General features: G+C 38.2%; 2 protein-coding genes and 1 long non-coding RNA gene across 6 annotated transcripts; all 3 read left to right on the top strand.

Moving 5' to 3' along the window:
* Positions 1-491: 491 nt before the first annotated feature.
* Positions 492-15,968, top strand: Ssdp (Sequence-specific single-stranded DNA-binding protein). Of its 4 annotated transcripts, XR_010733428.1 has the most exons (13): positions 492-1,073; positions 1,385-1,457; positions 1,511-1,572; positions 1,638-1,722; positions 6,648-6,689; positions 7,201-7,284; positions 7,342-7,515; positions 7,575-7,623; positions 8,163-8,192; positions 8,645-8,835; positions 12,311-12,685; positions 13,294-13,472; positions 13,542-15,968. XR_010733428.1 is itself a non-coding variant. In XM_066296777.1 (12 exons), the coding sequence occupies exons 1-12, from the start codon at positions 1,018-1,020 to the stop codon at positions 13,396-13,398; spliced, it is 1,326 nt and encodes a 441-aa protein (XP_066152874.1). In that variant the 5' UTR covers positions 492-1,017; the 3' UTR covers positions 13,399-15,968. The 4 variants fall into 4 exon arrangements, 3 of the variants coding, with proteins under 3 accessions (XP_066152874.1, XP_066152876.1, XP_066152875.1); XM_066296777.1 differs by having other exon boundaries at positions 13,294-15,968; XM_066296779.1 differs by lacking the exon at positions 13,294-13,472.
* Positions 15,969-16,450: 482 nt separating this feature from the next.
* LOC136347088 (uncharacterized) lies at positions 16,451-19,489 on the top strand. Its single transcript, XM_066296768.1, has 6 exons — positions 16,451-16,749; positions 16,938-17,171; positions 17,223-17,324; positions 17,380-17,684; positions 17,741-17,913; positions 17,970-19,489. The coding sequence occupies exons 1-6, from the start codon at positions 16,695-16,697 to the stop codon at positions 18,688-18,690; spliced, it is 1,590 nt and encodes a 529-aa protein (XP_066152865.1). The 5' UTR covers positions 16,451-16,694; the 3' UTR covers positions 18,691-19,489.
* A 95-nt stretch (positions 19,490-19,584) lies between these two features.
* Positions 19,585-20,115, top strand: LOC136347120 (uncharacterized). The gene is made up of 3 exons (XR_010733439.1): positions 19,585-19,745; positions 19,812-19,936; positions 19,991-20,115. It is a non-coding gene; the product is annotated as an uncharacterized lncRNA (long non-coding RNA).
* The last annotated feature ends 99 nt before the right edge of the window (positions 20,116-20,214 follow it).

Consider the following 20,214-nt stretch of genomic DNA (forward strand, 5'->3'; position numbering starts at 1 on the left):
GGGTTTGAGAACGTAAGGCCTCTTATTTCTCTCAGCAATGTGGAGCTCAGCGTGAGACGCCTTAACCATTTGCTTCATATTGCATTACCAACTCCCCCCTTTGTCTTTTTTGAGATTAATCTTCGCTGGGAGTGAAGGATATTTCTCCCATTTTAGGCAGCACACAATACGTGCAATCACTATAAAGGGCCCCGTAATGGAGGTGTAACGCGTCTGTGGATTTTTCCAACAGATGGTGCCACCGATTCCAAGAATAAAATAACAATCGCATATGCTATTAACTAACAGTTTTCGCTATTGCTGGTAGTACTTTATGTCGTGTAGATCGACATGCGCGGTATACTACATGTCGAACGCAAAAACACAAGAAAAACATTATATGATAGCAGCTAGGGAAGAAGTTTTGACATGACATTTCATGTGCATGCAAGTATGAGCATAATACACAGTACACAGTTCGATTGGTTCAGCTTCTCCCCCCTTCAACCATGCGCAGAGACGGTCTTGTTTATTACAGACAACAAACAGGGTCGTTGCCATACAGTCAAGTATTGCAAGTACGAAGAATAGATTTAGCGTGTTTTCAGTGTAATAAGTCGCAAAATAGGACGCGCCTTTTGAAGGACTCAGTGAAAACCGTAAACGTGAATTAGTTGAATAAAAGACAACAAAGGAGCTACTGATGCGATAGTCATTTTGTAACGGGACGTTCAGCTAACGCATGCCCGCTGCTGGCTCGCCGATGGTTTTGTAGCGGCGTCAAGCAAGAAAATATATTTCGATGTGTTGTGCCGAATTTACTGTGTGAATCGGAAAATATTTTGCGGTGCTCACGAATTTCTTCAATAATGATTATACGCGTGAAGTGACCTTAAAACTGTGAGAGCTAGTGGAATAGAGCCATGAACCGCCGCATTTATCATGTAGGACCACAGTGTGTAAATAAAATCCCGTAATTAAATAACACTGCATGTAGGTTACGTTCGCTCAAATACACATTTATTTGTTATTTTTAAAATGTACGCTAAAGGAAAAGGATCATCAGTGCCGTCCGATGCACAAGCCAGGGAAAAGTAAGTACGACCACAAAGCGCCTTTTTTACGTTTGCATGTCACCGTGTTTCCACATCAACATCGATTTCATCTCGATCCTCGTTGCTAGCAATAAACCGGGATAATTTTTAGCAATGATGAAATATCGAATAAAATACGTTAAACTGGGTGATTTCAAATACGAAATCTTAACAGCTCAATTGATTGTTTACATTAGAGTACACAATATCCTTGGAAAGCTTGGATAGTACGACCCACACGCCAAACAATCTTGTAGTGCAATGAGCTCCAAGATCTATTTCTATTTTTAATTAAAAAATTTCACCTACAGGTTGGCTTTGTACGTTTATGAATATCTGCTACACGTCGGAGCACAAAAGGCAGCCCAGACCTTTCTGTCAGAGGTAAGATCGGTGTCTACCAAAATTACAACAATATTCGAATCAAACATTTTTAGATCCGATGGGAAAAGAACATAACGTTAGGGGAACCTCCAGGATTTTTGCATTCTTGGTGGTGGTATGTTCATTTTCTCTTACCTAAGCGAACTAAAATTTCTCTATAATGCGTTCATACTCTTTTAGCGTATTTTGGGATTTGTATTGTGCGGCCCCAGAGAGAAGGGAAACTTGTGAGCATTCTTCGGAAGCAAAAGCTTTCCACGATTACGTGAGTACCTCAATTCTCAATCCTCGTATTTTCAGCCGATCAATACTCGGCCGGGAGGAGGTGGCAACACCGCTCGTATATACGCGTTTGACCAGGTGTAATCGTCCAATTCGGTACTGGTTATAACTGAAATTGTTTAAAACCCGAAGCTTTTATGTTTTTCCAACGTACACGTGCAGTTTCTTTGGCCATCATGCAAAGCTTTATCATCACTTGTTCACTCGACGGTACTGCCTCCGATAACCTTATTACTTTATATTTGACGATAAGTATTTGTTTGGACGACATTCTTACGGACTAACTTGAGGACCTTGAGGTTTTTTATCTACTTACCAGCTCGACACAGCGATATCGTAGTTTCGAAATTCAGGTGACTGAATTTGTATGGTAAAATTTCAACTTGAATACTCCCGGTTGTTTTATTTTGCATCATGTCCTCGCCAAACTCGTTGCTTGCCGATTTCGTTCTACCGGGCCTCATCAAAACAGCTATCGGACCGACGTTCGATCTTCCGACTTGAAATTTTTTTACACGTATCTAAAAACCCTTTAATTTCCAAAGTAAAATGTTTTGAAATATTTGACAAAAATTCCAGGGATGTGCCTCTCCCATCAAATCTTCGACCCGGCAGAATCGTATGCTAGAATAGGTAATAACGCATCTTGTCACGGTAAATATATATTAGCACTTTAACCCCAGTATGTACTGTAGTATATATTTACTCTAGTCCCTACGCATCACAAATTAAGTAGAACTATAAAGCAATAAATAATAATAAATTTCAATAGATCCAATAGGTATTTGTTGCAATCCCCTCCACTAGGGTTATCTTGAAGCTTCAAGATTTTATTACATATTATCGAACTTTAGTACGGTTTTTCACGTTCGCAGAAAAAACTCAGCACGCCCCGAATTGCATTAGGAGGACCTTCGGGAAACGTCGAGTCTCCGAAAAAGTCTCTAAAACTATATTCCAAAAATACTTCTTTAAAGGAATGCTGTCTGTTAGAATTTTATTTAAAAAACGCGAATTTGTGCATTTCTCAGATTTTTCTGAGAAATTGGTAACTAACCAAGGGAAGAGCACATTCTGCCAAATATACAATATATATATATAGCTTCAGAGGTCGCTTTTTTTGGGGAGGGGGATTAGGCCTACTTTAACCGACCAAAACCTTTTTATTGCTGACTGAAAATTTGGACTTCTTATCGAATTTGAAAACGGTTTCGTCTCACCCTTTTTATTTGCAATATATATGTAGTTACCTACTTGCGATATCTACAAAATAAACACTTTTGGCAGAAGAAAAACGGTGTAAAGGTATACCCAAAGGCTGAAATTGGATGTACATAGTACATCCACAGTTATTACTGCAGATGGACATTTAAAATGTGGAGCACCGTACAATTTCGAGCAGCGCAATTTATATAGGACGATAGAAAAAACCTACACATCATAGGTTTTGAATTAAAGTAACGTAAACGTTTGCGACTTAGCAGTTATAAAACTTTTAGTGCTGAGATTAAAAGTTTTGTAATGGAGTTTTATAAATGTTTCCCCGACTTCCCCCACGAATGGGTAGTACTTTAATATTTTTAGAGAATATCTTACAAAATTAACTGCCAGAATACAAATTTTCGATTAAAATATCCATAAAACTTTAGGCCTTTTTACACCTAAAGGGTTTTAACACAAAAAGTGTGCCTTAAGGTGAAGTTTTCTATCGCTTTTTTTTTTATAAGCAACAACAAAAAGCGTCCTTTAGTGTGACAATGAACAGCGCACTCCATAAAAAAGGTAAAATATGGTAGCAGTTTTGCATTTCTTCTTTAATGGAACTGAAGAAGGAATTTGCCGACATGTTTGGACGCCCGTTTTTCGTGCCGGCATTAGAAAAACAGTTGGGGAGTTTTGTTTGTCCGGTTCCATCAGTTATATCTCTGATTTGCATTATTTTGAATGCTATTTTAGCCAGATTAAACAAAAAATTGTCAATTCCGAAATGTAAACACGGAAAACCAAATAATGTTCATAATTTAACTAGATTTTCAATTGCCGAACTGTAGAAGTAATTTTGTTGAAAATGAAAAGCTCTCATGTCTTTGGCAAAAATGTTAGTGTTAAACAGGATGCGTCCGTTCAAGAAGTAATCCTTTTATGATTGTTCGCAGGGTTTTTTTACCTAATTTGAAATATATGATTTCATCAAAATAAAGATTGAAATTCAAAACGAAATATCTCTTTTTTATTTATTTTTTTACATTAGCGGTGCGTTATTAAGGGGGGAAGTGCATAAAATTTTATGGTTAAGGTAATTCAGCTGCCGATTCGAATTCAAATCGTGCTGAGTTTGTTCTCATGATTTTTCGTTTTTGTTACATAAATTCAATGAGTAAACTTTGGTGAGAACATTATCAACAATAAAACACCAATAGTGTGTTGAAAAAGACGTAAATTTGTATCTTTCAAATATTTGTTCTTGTCCCCGGTGGTGGTAAATGAAACGTGCAAATTTACTCCTTTTTCTGATAAAAAAAAGTTAATGTTTTCCCATTACTGAGGTCTTCATCAAACTTAATTACGTTGTTTTTGAATATCTATATAAAAACAGTATTTTTTTGTTTTTTTAATGTGTAGTAAAATTGAAAATTGAACGGATTTATCTCTATCAGTACACATGTGACGTTTGTCACGGCTACTCCTTTAGGGGAGTAATAAAGGGATTAGTAGTCGATTTTTCGAAACTTGCTTCGCTCACTAGGGACGAGCGGAAAGTTTAAGTGCTATAAAATGTGAATGTATTGCAATTTTTGAGTTATTGAAAGGGTAGGTACAGTAGATCGCTTAAAAGACAACTTCAAGCAGATTTCGATATTGAATTAGAAATATCCAATACTATTTAAAAAACTAAAGTTGGTACAAATCGCCGCCAATCGGAAATTGCCACTTGACACTGGCAAATCCTTGGTTTGACGTCGTATTGACGTTTAAAATTTAAAATGTCTGTCGGTCATAATAACCGAGGTCTGCTCGTGTCCACTCAAGTCGGACTACCTAGGTGTTAAAGGTGACCCTCTAAGAAAGTACCACGTGCCAAACTAAAAAATATTTCTCAATAGTAACATATGCAATTCCCTCGGTCATCAAATCCCATAAAATGTCGTTAGAAACCTCAAGCCCTTTCGAGGCAATTAACAAACTCCTTTGTTCTCGGTACAATTTCCAACACTTTCAACCCACGTAGTTTGGGAATAAAGATTTCAGTTTTACCATTGCAGTTCGAAACACCCTGTACAATCGTACAAACCGACTTGGAATAGTTCCCCGAATTTGACTATAACGGGTCAGTTAGGTATAAAGTGCATTCTACGTTTATGATTGGGATCTCGGAAACGCTAACAAAACGGCATTGGTTCAATTGTGACAAGGTTGTACCAAGAAAATGACAATTCGTTTAGGAGGATTCTTCTTGACACGTTTGAGGTTCATTGTATTCAAAATTTGCCATTGGATCAACCTTCTGAAATAATTTAAAGATCGAATAGAATTCGATAGTAGACGGTGATAAATTCTGCGCAAGGGGAATCCATAACTAGGAAACTGTCAAGGAACAAAATTTGTTAACGGATGAGGCGAAAATGATGTTACTTTGGAATCAATGCCATCGAGCAAGAACCAATTGAGGTCGCCTCAAAGATTTAATTTTCAAAAATAAAATCTTGTAAATCTCTGGCCACACGCTTCGTGCAGTTATTAATTAGGACCCTGTACATAATCCAACATATCGCGGAGTTATTTCTATGGTTGTATATTGTGTAAATGGTTTATGGACTACTTGTCCTCTATATATAGAATTCTTAATATAAATAAAGAATTGTAAACACGGACGTGATAGACACTACGTAGTTGACTAATTCGGAAGTCCGGAGATGAGTATTTCTTCTAAAGCACCATTTACGAATCTCAACAGTCAAATGCGCCTGTGAACTCTACGTCTCAATTGTACAAATCCATTGTGTTAGCATTGAAGCAGGTAAGGTACAAAAGCTGTCAGCGAAATCTTCAATTTTCAGTAGGCTTTAAGTTCCCTTTTAGGCTTAGACTCAGCGGTTCGGTAACTGAACGAAATGGGTTCATTATTCGGTAGTAGTAGTTCTCAGAAAGATGCCCCAGTTTGACGATGCTCATTGAACTTTGCGCTTTATATGAACCGACAGACGAAAATCTTGCTTGACGTGGAAAAAACGTATCCTAGGATGTAATTTAAGTCATGGTTCATTATTTCTGAAAATGCACAGAGAGTTAAAAACTGTAGGATTCGGCTTTCTATTCTGTTACTACCGCGTGCTATTTTTACCTTTCACCGATAGTCTGAGTGAGACTGCATCAAGCATGGCGCAGGTGCCAAATTTGACGAATTGGGTACCTACCTGCTCGGCCGTGCGGCGTTGCAGTACCATGATCAGATTAATATTAAGGAATTGCAAGAACCGTTTTCGTTTAAGGTCACACTCAATAATAAAGCAATCTCTTAATTCTCTGCTTGCGCATTAATATAGGTAATTGTAAATAAAAAGTTTCACATTGCGTTGACCAGGTCATGGTTTTCTACCTGTATATTTCGTCACGTCAAATCATCAGTGTGTGCGTGGCAAAGGGGAAAAACTATTATCTATTTTAATTTAATTTTATATTAGGAATCCCGTAGGCCTAATCGTGTATAATATGAATATTCAGATTTTGCAATTCTCTGATCGGAAAATTAAACGGGACGCCTCGGCGCATGTGCTGGGAAATTTTCGCGTGGAAAATAAACGCCAAGAGAGATAACCGAGCTATGTTGCCACATCCACATATGTACCTGCCGCTACAAGTCGGCCCTTTAAATATTCAACGAGACATTTCAAAGATTTTTTTTTTTAGGGTTTTGTAAATTCGGGATATGGAGTTAACGGAATCGCACACGTAAGTTGGCACTTTAATTTATTCCTGTTTCTACCCCCTCTTCCCCACCTTACGCCGGTGTCGCAGCTTAACAACCGCGGCAAGTTCTCATATGTTTGCCGAGCTATTTCTTTATATACCTTATCATGTATCAGTTTGATATAGGAAGAGGATATTATTAACAATGTGTACATGTTGCAATTGTGGATCCCTTACAAATCTTTTGGATGACAAGGCTCGGTCCATCATTGATAAGTCATCCCGAAATTTTCCAAAGCTGAAGTTTACTCCAAAAATCCTTACATTAGGCTCGTTGTAGGTCCTCATGAACGTAAAAATTGTGGCGTAACTGTCATTTTTAACCGAAATCAATTTATAGTTTTAAAAACGTAACGCTCGTCAAATTTTCGACCAACGGAATTCGTTGCTTTAACGGTCATGAGGACCATCCGCCACCATTCCTTCTCGCACACATTTCCCACATGAAATACATTAAACTGTGTTGCATTTAGAATTTAAATTCCATCCACAGAACACAGGCCCAGCACCAAGCCCCCTGGGGCAAATGCCAGCAGATGGGATGCCCGGTGGACCCATACCTCCAGGATTTTTCCCTGTAAATTACTCTCTGAAGCAAGTCGACGTTGAAATGGAATTGTTATTATTCTTGTAGAATTCCACGTTACGGCCGTCTCCACCAACGCACCCATCAAATCAACCGTCACCCCATTCGCAACCTCCACCTCCGCACTCCAACATAATGACATCGCAGCCCTTCATGAATCCAAGGTATGCGGGACCACGACCTGGAGTACGAATGCCAACAATAGGAAGTGATTTTAATGGAGTACGTTTTTCCTTCTTTCTTTGGTTTGATTTTTTTAAACACAGATTTATTGTTTTCAGCCCCCTGGGCAGCCCTTGATGCCAAATAATATGGACCCCACCAGACAAGGTAACATGACGTTCCTAATTTTGCATACTTTTTTTTTTTTATTACTAAAAATCTCTTATTAATAATCAAAGGTCTAACACCTTATGGCCACAGAGTGCCAGATTTGGAACGATTAATTACTAACAGTAGATGGTGTGAATATTTTTAAAATGTATCATTGCGCTTTCGTTGCGCTTCTTAGGTGTGTATTCATGATCTGCTAAGCTAATAAAGTATCTTGATGCATTTTTGGGTATTCACAGAATAACGCATAAAATACTATTGGAACCCAGAGATTTGTGCTTCACAGTCCAGCACAATCCTGCTGTTGGTGTAAATGTAGTAGAGATTAAATAAACGATTATTGGCTAGTGTTTTGTGGCATCGAGCGACTTTTTGGCTGTAAGGTGTGAAGAGAGAATAATTTATTAATAAATAATAAAGTAATATTTGAACTTGACAAATAACAAGTTAATTTCGAAAAGAGCCAATTGCACAAAAGCATGAAAGCCCCATTTCATGAATTGCCTCATGTAATGCATCTATTTTCTTGTCTCCAGGTGATGGCGGAGATTTTGTAGGTTGGCAAGGTAGGCAAATGCTCTCCTTCACCATCACACTCATACGCGCAAACACTCCTTGCTTGCTTTGCTTCTTATACATGGGTCTAATTTTCAAAATTAAATTGGCACATAAAAACAGTTTAAAAATGCTAAATGTCTGTTAGTTGTATTAACACACGTTTTTAAATGTTAATCACAAATTGTACACTAATAAATTCTCGTTTTATTTATTTAATTATTATTATTATTTTATTTTTTTTTTTGAATACCTCCGAAGGACCCTATAACAGCTTTTTTACTAACTAACAGAAATAATTACATTAGTACAATAAGACAGTGATTGCCAAACCTAATGAAAAATCTTATTATACTAATGTATCAGTTGACTTTTTAATGGTGCTGGCATGTGGTGTTGATGCTACTACATCTAACCCCCAATCCTGAAAAGCCCAAAACAGACTGAAAATAGGTTTTCTTAGGTCCACCAGCAGCTATGAATCGAATGAATCCTCCCCGAGGGCCATCTATGGGGCCCCTGGGACCAGGCGCATATGGCCCTGGACTCAGGGGACCTCCGCCCAACAGTAGTTTAGGACCTGGTGGACCTATGCCTCCGATGACCATGGGGGGACCAGGAGGACGACCGCAATGGCAACCTAACACGTCAACTGTAAGTGCTAGATTCGGATTTTTGATATTTCTTTCGACGAGGATTGACGCAACTTTGTGACGTCCCCTGTTTGGGCGTCAGCCGGTGCTCGAACGCCCCTCCTTGAAACCTCTTCCGCAACTGGTAGCTTTTAGACAGCGAAAAATGTTGGGACTTGGTTGGAGGGGGTCGTGGTTGGTAATCAGATTAAAATTTTTTACATACAAAACCAATCACAAATAAAAGCGAAACGGTTTGTTGGGATAAAAGGACCAAAAGTAAATAAGTAAATTTGAGAAAGTGATTCAGGTGCGATAAAGGAACTTATAGAAAACAAGTAATATTCTTACGTCTTGATTATACCTGACTTTCCTCATTTGCAGTACGCGTACCCGGATTTTCTGGAATAGATGTCAGATCTGTGATCTGGATCCGTTTTCAAATTTTGACTGAAGATATTTCTTAAATCGTCGATTTCGTTAATTGGTCAGAGTGCTTATCGAGTTGGTTTTCAGTTTCGATATCGGTGACGGTTCGGCCCAATTCTTCCTTCTTAAAATTTGAAAATGCTGGCGAAAACCTGATGGAGTCGTATTTTGCGAAATGTAAATATTAGTTCAGGTAATTGCGCATCGTATTTACAGTAGTGCATTTCGCAGAACTGAGCATTTAAAGCTTGGAAGATGTTGTTGGTGTGTGCTGCGGGGTTTGCCTGAGGGGTGTGACTCTTTGCTTATACCCCTTTGGCGAAACGTTCTTAAAACACTTCCAAGTTCTTATTTTTTTGGGACCATCTGAGCAATCGGCTCAAATCCTTGTGGTTCTCCAGACCGAAAGTACGAGCCAGTTGCACGTTTCGGTGAGGTGTTTTTGGGTATTATGCTGCAAGTCAGAGTTTCCTATGCGGACTTTTCGATTGGTATCTTCGAATATTGTGGGATAGTAGCCTTATACGACGATTTATCCTGACGTTTTGACGACTCCCCCATTGTTCGTCGGTGGATCAGTTATCCAGTTCTCATGACATCATTTCTCTTTGTCTAGTTTTGACTCGCCCAACTTCAATGGATCGGTTATTTTATTATCGGTTGCATAGGACAATGAAAATTTCAGCATACTTGCGAAGAGAATCGAAATACTTTTGATTTGATATGCCGCCCACACCTTCTCGAAGGAGTTGCCACCCCATTTAGGGGGACGACTACACCTGCGAATTTATGATCTAAAAATGTCCCCCTTAAAAGTAAAATTAACATGTCTCGGAGTTTCCGAAAGAAAAAAATCCATTCGAGATATTTTAGGTGGACAGTTTTAAATGGGCCACCGTGTATACCAGGAAGTAAGGTGTCCTCGCAGCAAAACAACTAGGCCAGGCGTCTCCGTTCTAGATTTCAGAACGTGAGCGGGACATGGTCCTTTGCTTACCGCCTCAAGAACTGATTGTTTTGGATATTCTAGATGCTTCGAACGCAAATGGCCCCTTTCATCGCACCTATAACATGCGATTTCAATTTTAGGCATGCCATTACGCCATTGCATTCTTTCGGGAGGCAATAATGCATAATGTCTTTGAAATAAACTGCATCCCTTGCGTCTCCGCATCTCCGGACGTGTCCGTAGATCCGTACTGTCCGGTCGATTCTCCCGTTCTATTTCCCCGTCTAATATTTTTTTCTATAAAGGTCACCGGACGTCCATTAAAACGTTTCTGCCGCTCTCATTTTAATATTCTTGGGTGACGGTCGGCTGGGGCTTACACCGCCGAACTTTCACTCCAGCACCCCAGGGGGTGGTTCACTCGTAAAATTCCCTATGGTATATGGCAGTACTAGTTTTTCCAGTCGCGTTCGCAGCTTACGGATGTCGGCTACGTTCGGGTTAAACAGGTATTGTTGCGACTGATACTGTTGCAATGCTTGCTACATATCAACCTGGTTGATGTTGAAATATTTGTGTAAGTGACGATGCTGAGGGTAGAGTTTACTATGTCGATTTCAAGGCTTTTAAAGAGCAGGTATTGCAATGATAGCAGCAATTGTAAATATGGATTAAACATGTTCAATGTGATACGGTATCAGGTACGCCAACTCCGAGGGAACGTTACATCGTTTGTAATAACTCTGAACTATCAAAACTGAAAAAATCAGTTGTCGTCCACTTGCCTTTAGCTTATTGTTTTGCTTTCTTTTTGCCCCCGATTTCTTGTTTTGCGTGGCCGAAATCCCATTAAATTTATAATAATAATTAGGTGAATTAATGAAATCGTAAAATAAAACTTCGTTTCACCTGGGTAATTTCAGGGTGAAAATTATAGTCTAGAGAAAAAATGATCGATAATTGCAGAGTAGGTATTTTATCTAGAGACTTAATTTTAGTTCACTATATATGCATAAACTAATGGTAACCTTTTGAAAAAATCCCGTACATTAGACGGTGAACCGTAGACGTAGAGCGTTGACGAAGCCTTTTTCTGTTTACCATCAAACTTTTGACTGATAACAGACAACAGATTAATCTACCGAAAACGGGCCTCTAATATTTATTTAAAGAGTTCACAAATTGAACGTATTTCAGGACGGTTTAAACCTATTTAGAAACCGCGGGATATGGAAGCGATTCATTGAAAAAAATTCAAATGTCCCCAGGGACCTTCAAACCTATCCCGTGTCGCTCTACAGCCCCAAAGAGAACCACTAGAGAGGAAAGAAGTTTATATATATAGATATAGCACAAAAATCAAGCTGTACGTAAATACGTCAGTTTTTTTCAAAGGAAGTCGTCCTGCATCAATTAGAGTCGATTTCTCGAAAGTCATCACTGATAAATATTACAATTTGGATTTTCCTTTTCATCGAATTTTCCGCAGCAGTTCATAAGTGAAAATTTTGAACGCAGTGATCGCACACGCCTAAACGTGTAATGTAGATTTATGGCGAACTACGTTTCGTTTAATGGTTTTTGGATTGCTTTAGACTGCGAGAGTAATTTTTGTAAATTAAACTTTTGCATAAACAAATCGATGCAGTAAAGTTGGTTCTTTTTCCAATTTTTTCTTATGAGATGGAAAAATTTTAATTAACATTTGAACTGTAATATCAGATGTAAAAAAAGAAGATTTTAATATGTACACTTGCGGATCGGTACGAATGTACTACAAAACTGTGTGATACAGGAAAAAACTCGAGAGTTTTACGAATTGAACTAATAATTTAAAAACGTTTTTGCTATTTTGACGACAGTCTGTATACAGATAAAAATTGTACACTCTGTATTTTGCCAGCGAAGCATTTTGGGAATATAGTCTAATATTATTATTTTTCGCTTCACCTATTAAAATCCGAAACACCTTTGGCACAGAGACATGCCATGTTTCTCCTGGCTCCTTCAACAAGTTCTGAATCCTTTAAACTGCATTTCATCATAAATTAACGGACAACTCTCGATTTGATTGACAGTACGCTTTCAATAAGACAATAATAACAATTAATTTTTATAGCCAATGAACTATTCTTCATCATCACCCGGTAATTATGGAGGACCTCCAGGATCAGCAGGACCGGCTGGTCCTGGAACACCAATAATGCCCAGTCCCCAAGACTCTAGTAATTCAGGAGGAGAGAATATGTACACACTAATGAAACCGGCGGTAGGTGGAAATATGCCTGGCGATTTCCAAATGGGAGGAGGGCCCGATGCAGGAGGTCCCATGGGACCCATGGGACCGAATTCGATGGGACCTGTCATGAACGGAGACGGAATGGATGGAATGAAAAATTCTCCGGCCAACGGTGGGCCTGGTACACCCAGGGAAGACAGTGGAAGTGGCATGGGAGATTATAATCTCGGGGGGTTTGGAGGACCGGGAGAAAACGTGAGTGCATTTATTTTTGTTTTAATAAGGGTAGTTGGCGTTTTGTTTAACGTATCGTGCCATTTGTACAGTCTGTTCAAAGTTTAATCGATTTTATGAATATAGGGAGTTTATAGTGTTGTGTAGTTAATCATAATTAGAATGAGTTTTGGCAATAGGTCAAGGAAGTTGAAAGTCTCTGCGTTAACTTCCTGAGACTTGAAGTTTTTCTACTTATAGGATTTTGCCTTCAAACGCGCGCATTAGAGCTGTAGAGTTTCTATCTGAAGAAGCCGAAGTTGCATGCAGCATGAAGGCTTTTTCTCAAGCATTTATACATATGTTAATCTATACGCACAAGTCAATAGCGTCGTTCAAAACGTTGCGTGAACATATAAGTTCAGGCGACTTAGTTGACATAAAACGCTTGTCAACCAGCTTATTCCAGTACCTTTTATAAGCGAATCATACACATTAGATCTTTACCGTGGGGTGACTGTTACTCAGCATTATTGATGATTCATTACCATACACAAGGCAACGAGAAGGTCAAATGTGTACCAAAAATGGTGCTGGTGCTTGCGCTTAGTAGACTGACACTTAACCACTAAAGGTCGCTTTCCTTCCAGGACCAAACGGAATCGGCTGCTATTTTGAAAATAAAAGAGAGCATGCAAGAAGAGGCCAAGAGGTTTGAGAAAGACTCGGATCATCCTGAGTATTTCATGCAATAACTCACCTCGGCTGGCCCTCAATAGGCTGGTGGACTATGCCTCTTCCTTGACCTAACCTACTAACACGGGCGGTGGTGTGTTCGGCAAAAGTCGCCAACTCTTCGGGCCGCGCCACTAGTCATCATTCTTGTATTTGTTTCCAGATATTCCTGTGATTCCAGTCCAGGGAGCACAGGACACGTCGCACATGTCAAGTTCCTTCTTCAACCCGAATATTTCACATATTTTTTGTCCACCAGCCTAGGCGGGCTGGACCACTCAAATGCGTTCTAACCACGGCAACTCAGCTGTAAAAAAAATCGTTCTTACTACATTCATAGAGCACATTATAGAGATGTTAAATTACCTTTCGTAATTGGAGGAATGCTCGTTTATTCACGTTCTCCTATCAAAGAATACGTGAGGAGCTACAATTAGAGTAACCAGTTGTCAGGAGTGTCGTATGACCGGGAAATTGTTTAATTTAAGTTCTGTAATTCCTCATGTAAATAAGAATAACAATTTTTAGATTGCAGATCTGAACAAATGTGCGTAAAGAATCTCAATATCGTTCACGCATTGCTTGTAACGGTTAGGGCGCACGTGAACAAGAGAGCAATTCTGACTTTGTTTAAAAACCTCTTCAGTTGCTTCATGTTTGCATTTATTTCATTTTTTAAATACTGTATAAATATACATGTAAGTGCATTAATTATACATAAAAATTTCCAGACGTCCCTTGGAAACATGTAGTTCTAGCTTATCAAAACATTTCTTAAGTTCAGCTGGGTTTGATCTTACTGCGTGTTTTGAAGTTGACTATGTATTTGCTATTGCAACATTATCTATGTCGTACAAATGTCGTAGTTCCCGTTTTTTTCTGATTTCAGTTTGTTGTTTTTTTAAGAGTGAAATTTTATAATAACAGACGTTAGCCAAATGTTATATTGAGTGATTGTCTACTTCCAGGTTTGGCGGACTTTTTGTTAGTTGTCTTTCCACTGACACATTTTAGCACATTTTGTATACTGAAAGTAATTTCAGCTCTTCCTATGTATTTTGATTTGTATGACCGTAACGAAGGATCATACTACTTTCTATTAACTCTGTACTAACATCTTAATGAAAACAGTATGCTCCCAAATTAGCAGTAAAATAAAAGGCATTTTGCACAGTTTATTGACGCACTGTATACAAAAATTTGACATCTCTACAAAAATCTGGGTTTTCAATAAGTACTTGAGAATTGATAGATTTTATAAAAACACTTAATTTTAACGTTGTACGTATTTAGGAAATTCTCTTGGAAATACCAGTGTAAACTATATGACTGTAGTTCTATATGTCATGATTTAATGTATTTTTATCACCTAACTAGGCGAATCCCGTTGGTTCACACGTATGGAAATTTGTAAAATAGTTTGCAATGCCAAACTTAAATGAAAATACGAAACATCCATTATTTAGGACGTAAAAAATTAATATGCAGTAATTGTCGTATAGACGTAACACTTGATTTCAATTCGAAGCTTTATGCCTAGATTTAGTACGTTTGAACTGGCACATGAGATTTTCAGTAGAAGTGTTATAAAATTTTACGTTGCTACAGGTTGATTTTACTCACCCAAATCTACGCATGTGCAAGTATTTTTTCCCCACGATCCCAGTGTTAATTTATTTTATCTACTTTTTATGTATATATTCTGTATATAAAGATTCAGATGTACAAAAAGTTGTTTCAGTCTTAATAGATCTGCATTAACCACGATCTCTATAAGAAGCTTTCTATTATCCATATCAAAAACAGGAATTGTCGATTATTTTACAAATGATCTGTATATCTTTGCTAATATCCTAAGGGTTATCATTCAGGCTTCTTATTACGGTATATCTTAAGTATAAGTATCTATCAGTATTATAATTTAGCCTGTTCTATTTAGCGCTTTAAGGTGTGTGTTTTATTTCCCTTTTATTATCGATAACTTGGAAGGTCAAAACCAAAAAGTGTTGGTTATTTTCTAAGGCGTTATAATTATATACATTTTACGCCAATTAATAACCGTTCCAGTTCCTTTTTTAAGTTAAGATTATGAAAATGATTGTTCGAAAGAGTGTTTGTTCCCTTACTACTTGTCTATACTTTCGGGAGAAATTTATATTGAGCAGCAAAAAGGACAACTAAAGCGGATTCGTCTGGGGTGATAAAATATATGCTATACAGAACATTATGTAAATACATGCAATAGGGAAATGTTAAAAATCAGGGGCAACGCCCAAAAAAAGTAATTCTATTGACATATACAGGTACAATATGTATTCTTTATCTATGTATGTACCTCTCCACCTGAGACATTTTAATTTTATTGGTAATTATTTTATGATCTTGGACCGTAACTAGATTAAGATGTTAATTTATAAAATATTCTCGTAAAGTATATACTTAAATTGATTTATTAGAAGATTAGTTAGATTATTCGAATGAGAGCGAATGGAAGTGCGGCTGACTTGTGATATGAATATATTGTGAAAATGTGAATTTTATTAATATTATTGTTTTCTTTTTTGTATGGATAATAAATATCAAAAGTTTATTTGAAGCAGTTTTATTTGTGATGAACATCCATGTACCACCGTTGCCGACGAACAATGCCCATTACACCAGTTTATACGGGACGACCCGAAATTAGGTTGCATGCTGTTGATAGCGCGTTCTACCTCCAAAAATAAGGTCGAAAGTTTATAAAAGTGCAGATTAGCAAACGCTTCCTTTCCACTAGCGTCGAAATTATGATACACTAATTAAAGTTGTCGTCTTGCGTGCCGGAAACGAAACGTTTGCGATATAGTACGTACGTGCCCCTTTGACCCCTTTTTGCTCTTAGAGCGCGTTGCTAAAATTTGACAAATTCATTGCGGGATACCCTGTATAGGAACATCCACCCGAACATTTCATAATTGCCGCAAACTGCCGCTTCAGCCCCAAAACTTGCTGAGACAATGGCGAAATGAAGTTTTAGTCAATTATTTGCGGTTCGCTTCCCACTTACCATCCTCGGATTACATACGCCCAAAACGCGAAAAGTCTACTTTCAGCGATGTCTTAAAAATAAACTGGTTAATTTAGTCTATTGTTCTCAATTAAAAGCTATAATTGGGAGTAAACGACATACATGCTCAGCAGGGGAGAATATAGTGGAAATAACAAAATCACAGGTGCATCGGCAGTGGTACTTTGGGAAACGTTAGTGCAGAGCCAGTTCTGGATCGTTTCCATCAAGGAATAGTTCTCTTTGAGTTTGGCGTGTCCGTAAAAATCAATGATCGACCATATCATGAACCTTAATTGTGACGAAATTGATTCATTGCTGGAAGGTAAGTGAGACCTGTGAAAACACGGAATATGGCTATTGTTTAACAAAATATATTGTTATTTGTAAGAAATTTGCGGTATATAACAGTTTCCCTTCAGTTGTTTACCTAGGGGACCACTCTAGATTGATGTGTCGTCCTAACAGGTACCATGGAAATGAATTAGAATTCAGCGCATCTTTGCTTTATAGAAATTCACAAGTATTTGAAACGAAGAAAACCTGGCTCGGCCAAACTATCTCCGAAAGATCGGAAATTAGCCGAGGAATTGATAGGGAGATCAAAAAGACATTTGCAACAAATGATCACGATCGCAAATAGGGAGGAAACGTATGACGCTATAGGCGAAACCAATTCCGGCGAGTTACACAATACCAAATCTCCATCGGAAACGGAAAGTTACGTCGACATGTCAAAAAATAATGGTAAGCACCGTTTGCTTATTTATATCATTGAGGAAACTGTGGAACTTCCAGACATTCCCCCCGCTCTGCCCGAGAAAAACCCGGCTCTAGTCACGCAGCCCCGAGCAAAATTTTTACCAACAGCACCAGAACCAACGTCGTGTCCTTATAAAGGTAAAATAACTGTTAACGTCCTTTGAAAAACACTTAAATTGTACCTAAAATTTAGAACTACCAGCCAAACACGTGTCCCCGGACGCCAAAAATGGGTCGCTATCTTTGCGCAGGAAAATGTTCAGCATTTTCGACCGGTCAAGCACAGTTTTCGGTGCAATACACGAAAACTGGCTACTCGTGTACCACTCTGTTAAGGACACCAAACCGTTCAGAGCCTTAGATTTGAAGGAGTATGAGGCCAAAGAAGATTGTTACGACACTTTCACGAACGATGGTAGCAAAGAATTCAAAAGGAATAAAGCCGCTTCGTCCTTTACGGTTTTTTCGACAAATTATGAAGATAAGAGTTATTACAGTGTATGATTGTTTAGTTTGTTCGTAGAGGTTTGTTATTGAATGTTTCTTTAAACCAGTTTGTAGCCGCCACTTATAAGGACATGACGCAGTGGGTGACAAAAATAAACAAGAGCCATGACCAAGCAATGAGTGCCGGTAAAAATTCGCACAACAGTGATTATGAGATAGTCGATGATCCCAACATCAGCGATGATAACAAAGGCGAAAACATTTATAATGAGATTGACAGGTATTTATTTATTTGTGTATTTTAAAACGGAGATATGCAAGGCTGTATGGTTCCAGCGTAAACAGTCAAGTTGTAATTAACGACCGGCCACCTCCGAATCTTCCTTTAAAATCCACAACTGAAGTCGAAGAAATTGTCGAAGAATGTGATATGTATCAGGAAGTGTCCTGCGCCGGCGCAAAATTAGATCTGAAGAGTGAACGCTCTTTCGATTCGGAGCCAGACGCGGACCAAACCTACGACGAACTTGCGACGATTCAGGATGAAGTTGAAGAGCTAAAATCCCAATCTAACATTGGAAAAATTGAGGAGGAAAACATAGAAACAACACTTGTAGACCCCGCGCCCAAGTGGAGCACTCCCGTGAAAAATACCAGAAAAGACACAATCGCCAATGAGCGCTCGCCCACATCCAGCTTACATAACAGTATAGTACAAATACGTCGGCAAAACTGTTCCCCACCCCAAACGCGAGGCATGGAAACATTCTCCAGAAACTCAAAATTAGAGACTTTCCAAGCCAACTCCATTAAAGAGAGCCTTCAATGCGACTTCCATTTCATGGAACCCAGCATGAACGAGCCATTCGCAATAACTTCCATAGAAACGCAGCAAGGGAGCAAAAAGAAAAAGAAGCAAGGAGAAAACGAAAAACCCATGGTGTTGCTGAAGGACAATATAATGGAAGAAGAGACTTCTTCGAAGAAACTGAAGAAGTCGCCTGTTATTCCAGTTAAGCCTGCCATGAATAAGGTCGTTAAAAAGTTAAATTTATAAGTTTTGTATTTGGGTAAGGAATATTGTGATATTGTATAATAACGTAAAATATTATGCAGGGTGTCCAGAAATAACATTGGAATATTTTGGGAGGTGATTTTAGAAGTTAAAATAATGAGAAAAAGTCTTACAAACATACCTTGAGAATTGCTCCCCAAAGGGGCGAGAACCCCTCGAAGGGGTAACTCTGAAGATGACTTTTTTCGCAATATTTTCAAAACGTTTTGCGCTAAAGTTATGAAATTCGGTATGCTGTAATAAGTAAGAATGGGGAAATAATCGCGTTCATAATTGCAGATTTTAGCCAGGGGCGTCACATAGGGGGAGTCCATTATTGACCTTGAAACATTAACTGTTCCGCAATTTCGTTCAAAAAATTAAGGAACGTCACAAACAAAAAAATTAGGGCAACATTCATGGAGGAAATTCCCTATATGTGACGCTCCTGACTGAAATTTGCAATTTTTAACACAAAAAAAAGGTTTTCTAGTCGACTTATTAGAGTATACTGAGTTTCATAATTTTAACGGAAACCGTTTCGGAAATATTGCGAAAAACTATCTTCAGGGTTCTTCCTGTAGCCCCTTTAAGGAGCAATTTCCGCAAGTACGTTCATAGGAATCTTTTCATTATTTTAGCTAGTATTTATAGAATCAACTTCCAAAATGTACCAAAGTTATTTCCGGACTGTATTAATTGTGTTAGGATAACGATACTAATAAAAGTGTTTGGAAAAATATCAATATATAGTGATTGATTGAGGATTGGATATGGCAATCACCAGCCTAGAAACTTTAAATAGCTATTTCTACCAGGCGGTCACCATCAAAAGATGAAACACAGTTTTGGTGGCTGAATCGTTTCCCCCACGTGTCTACACCTTATAGACATGGTGGCGAGCCATAAGCCACCGTTTTGAATTCCTACGCGCACTATTTTTTCGACTACAGTGTTTAACTAATTCATTTTCACGATTGACGATTTTACTGCAATAGGGCTTTTTTGTTTGTTAGGGGCCACCTCAAGTTAACTACGTATAACAACGGGGCATATATGTAAGTGCGTTGATTTATTTAAATATGATTAGTTGAATGACGAAAGCTGATTGGTCGGTCTTGTAGAGGGGGGAGAGAGAAATCTACATTAATTTTGGGACATCGTACAGATTCCCTAAGAAAACGCCTAAAAAACAGCGATATATTTTAGAGGGCCAGTGGTATTTTACCCAAAAATGGCGATTACCATGGTAACTTTGCTCAGAATTTCCAATTTTGGAAAATATAATTTGAGATGTACATAGGTAGGTACCTGCAAGTGTCGGAAAACTACGAAGAGAGAAACCTACGAAGCACGCTCAGCTACTAACTTATGAGAAAATGAAGATGATATTCCAATATTTTTAACTTCGCTGATGAAGGAAAACCCATTTAGAAACTTTAATTAGAAAGGTTTGATGTACATAAACAACTAAGCTGCAAATTTTTCCTTTTAGTTTTACCATTGAAATTAGAAGTCCAACTTTGT

Source organism: Euwallacea fornicatus, chromosome 26 (assembly GCF_040115645.1).
Source record: "Euwallacea fornicatus isolate EFF26 chromosome 26, ASM4011564v1, whole genome shotgun sequence".
Classification (NCBI taxonomy): Eukaryota; Metazoa; Arthropoda; class Insecta; order Coleoptera; family Curculionidae; genus Euwallacea; species Euwallacea fornicatus.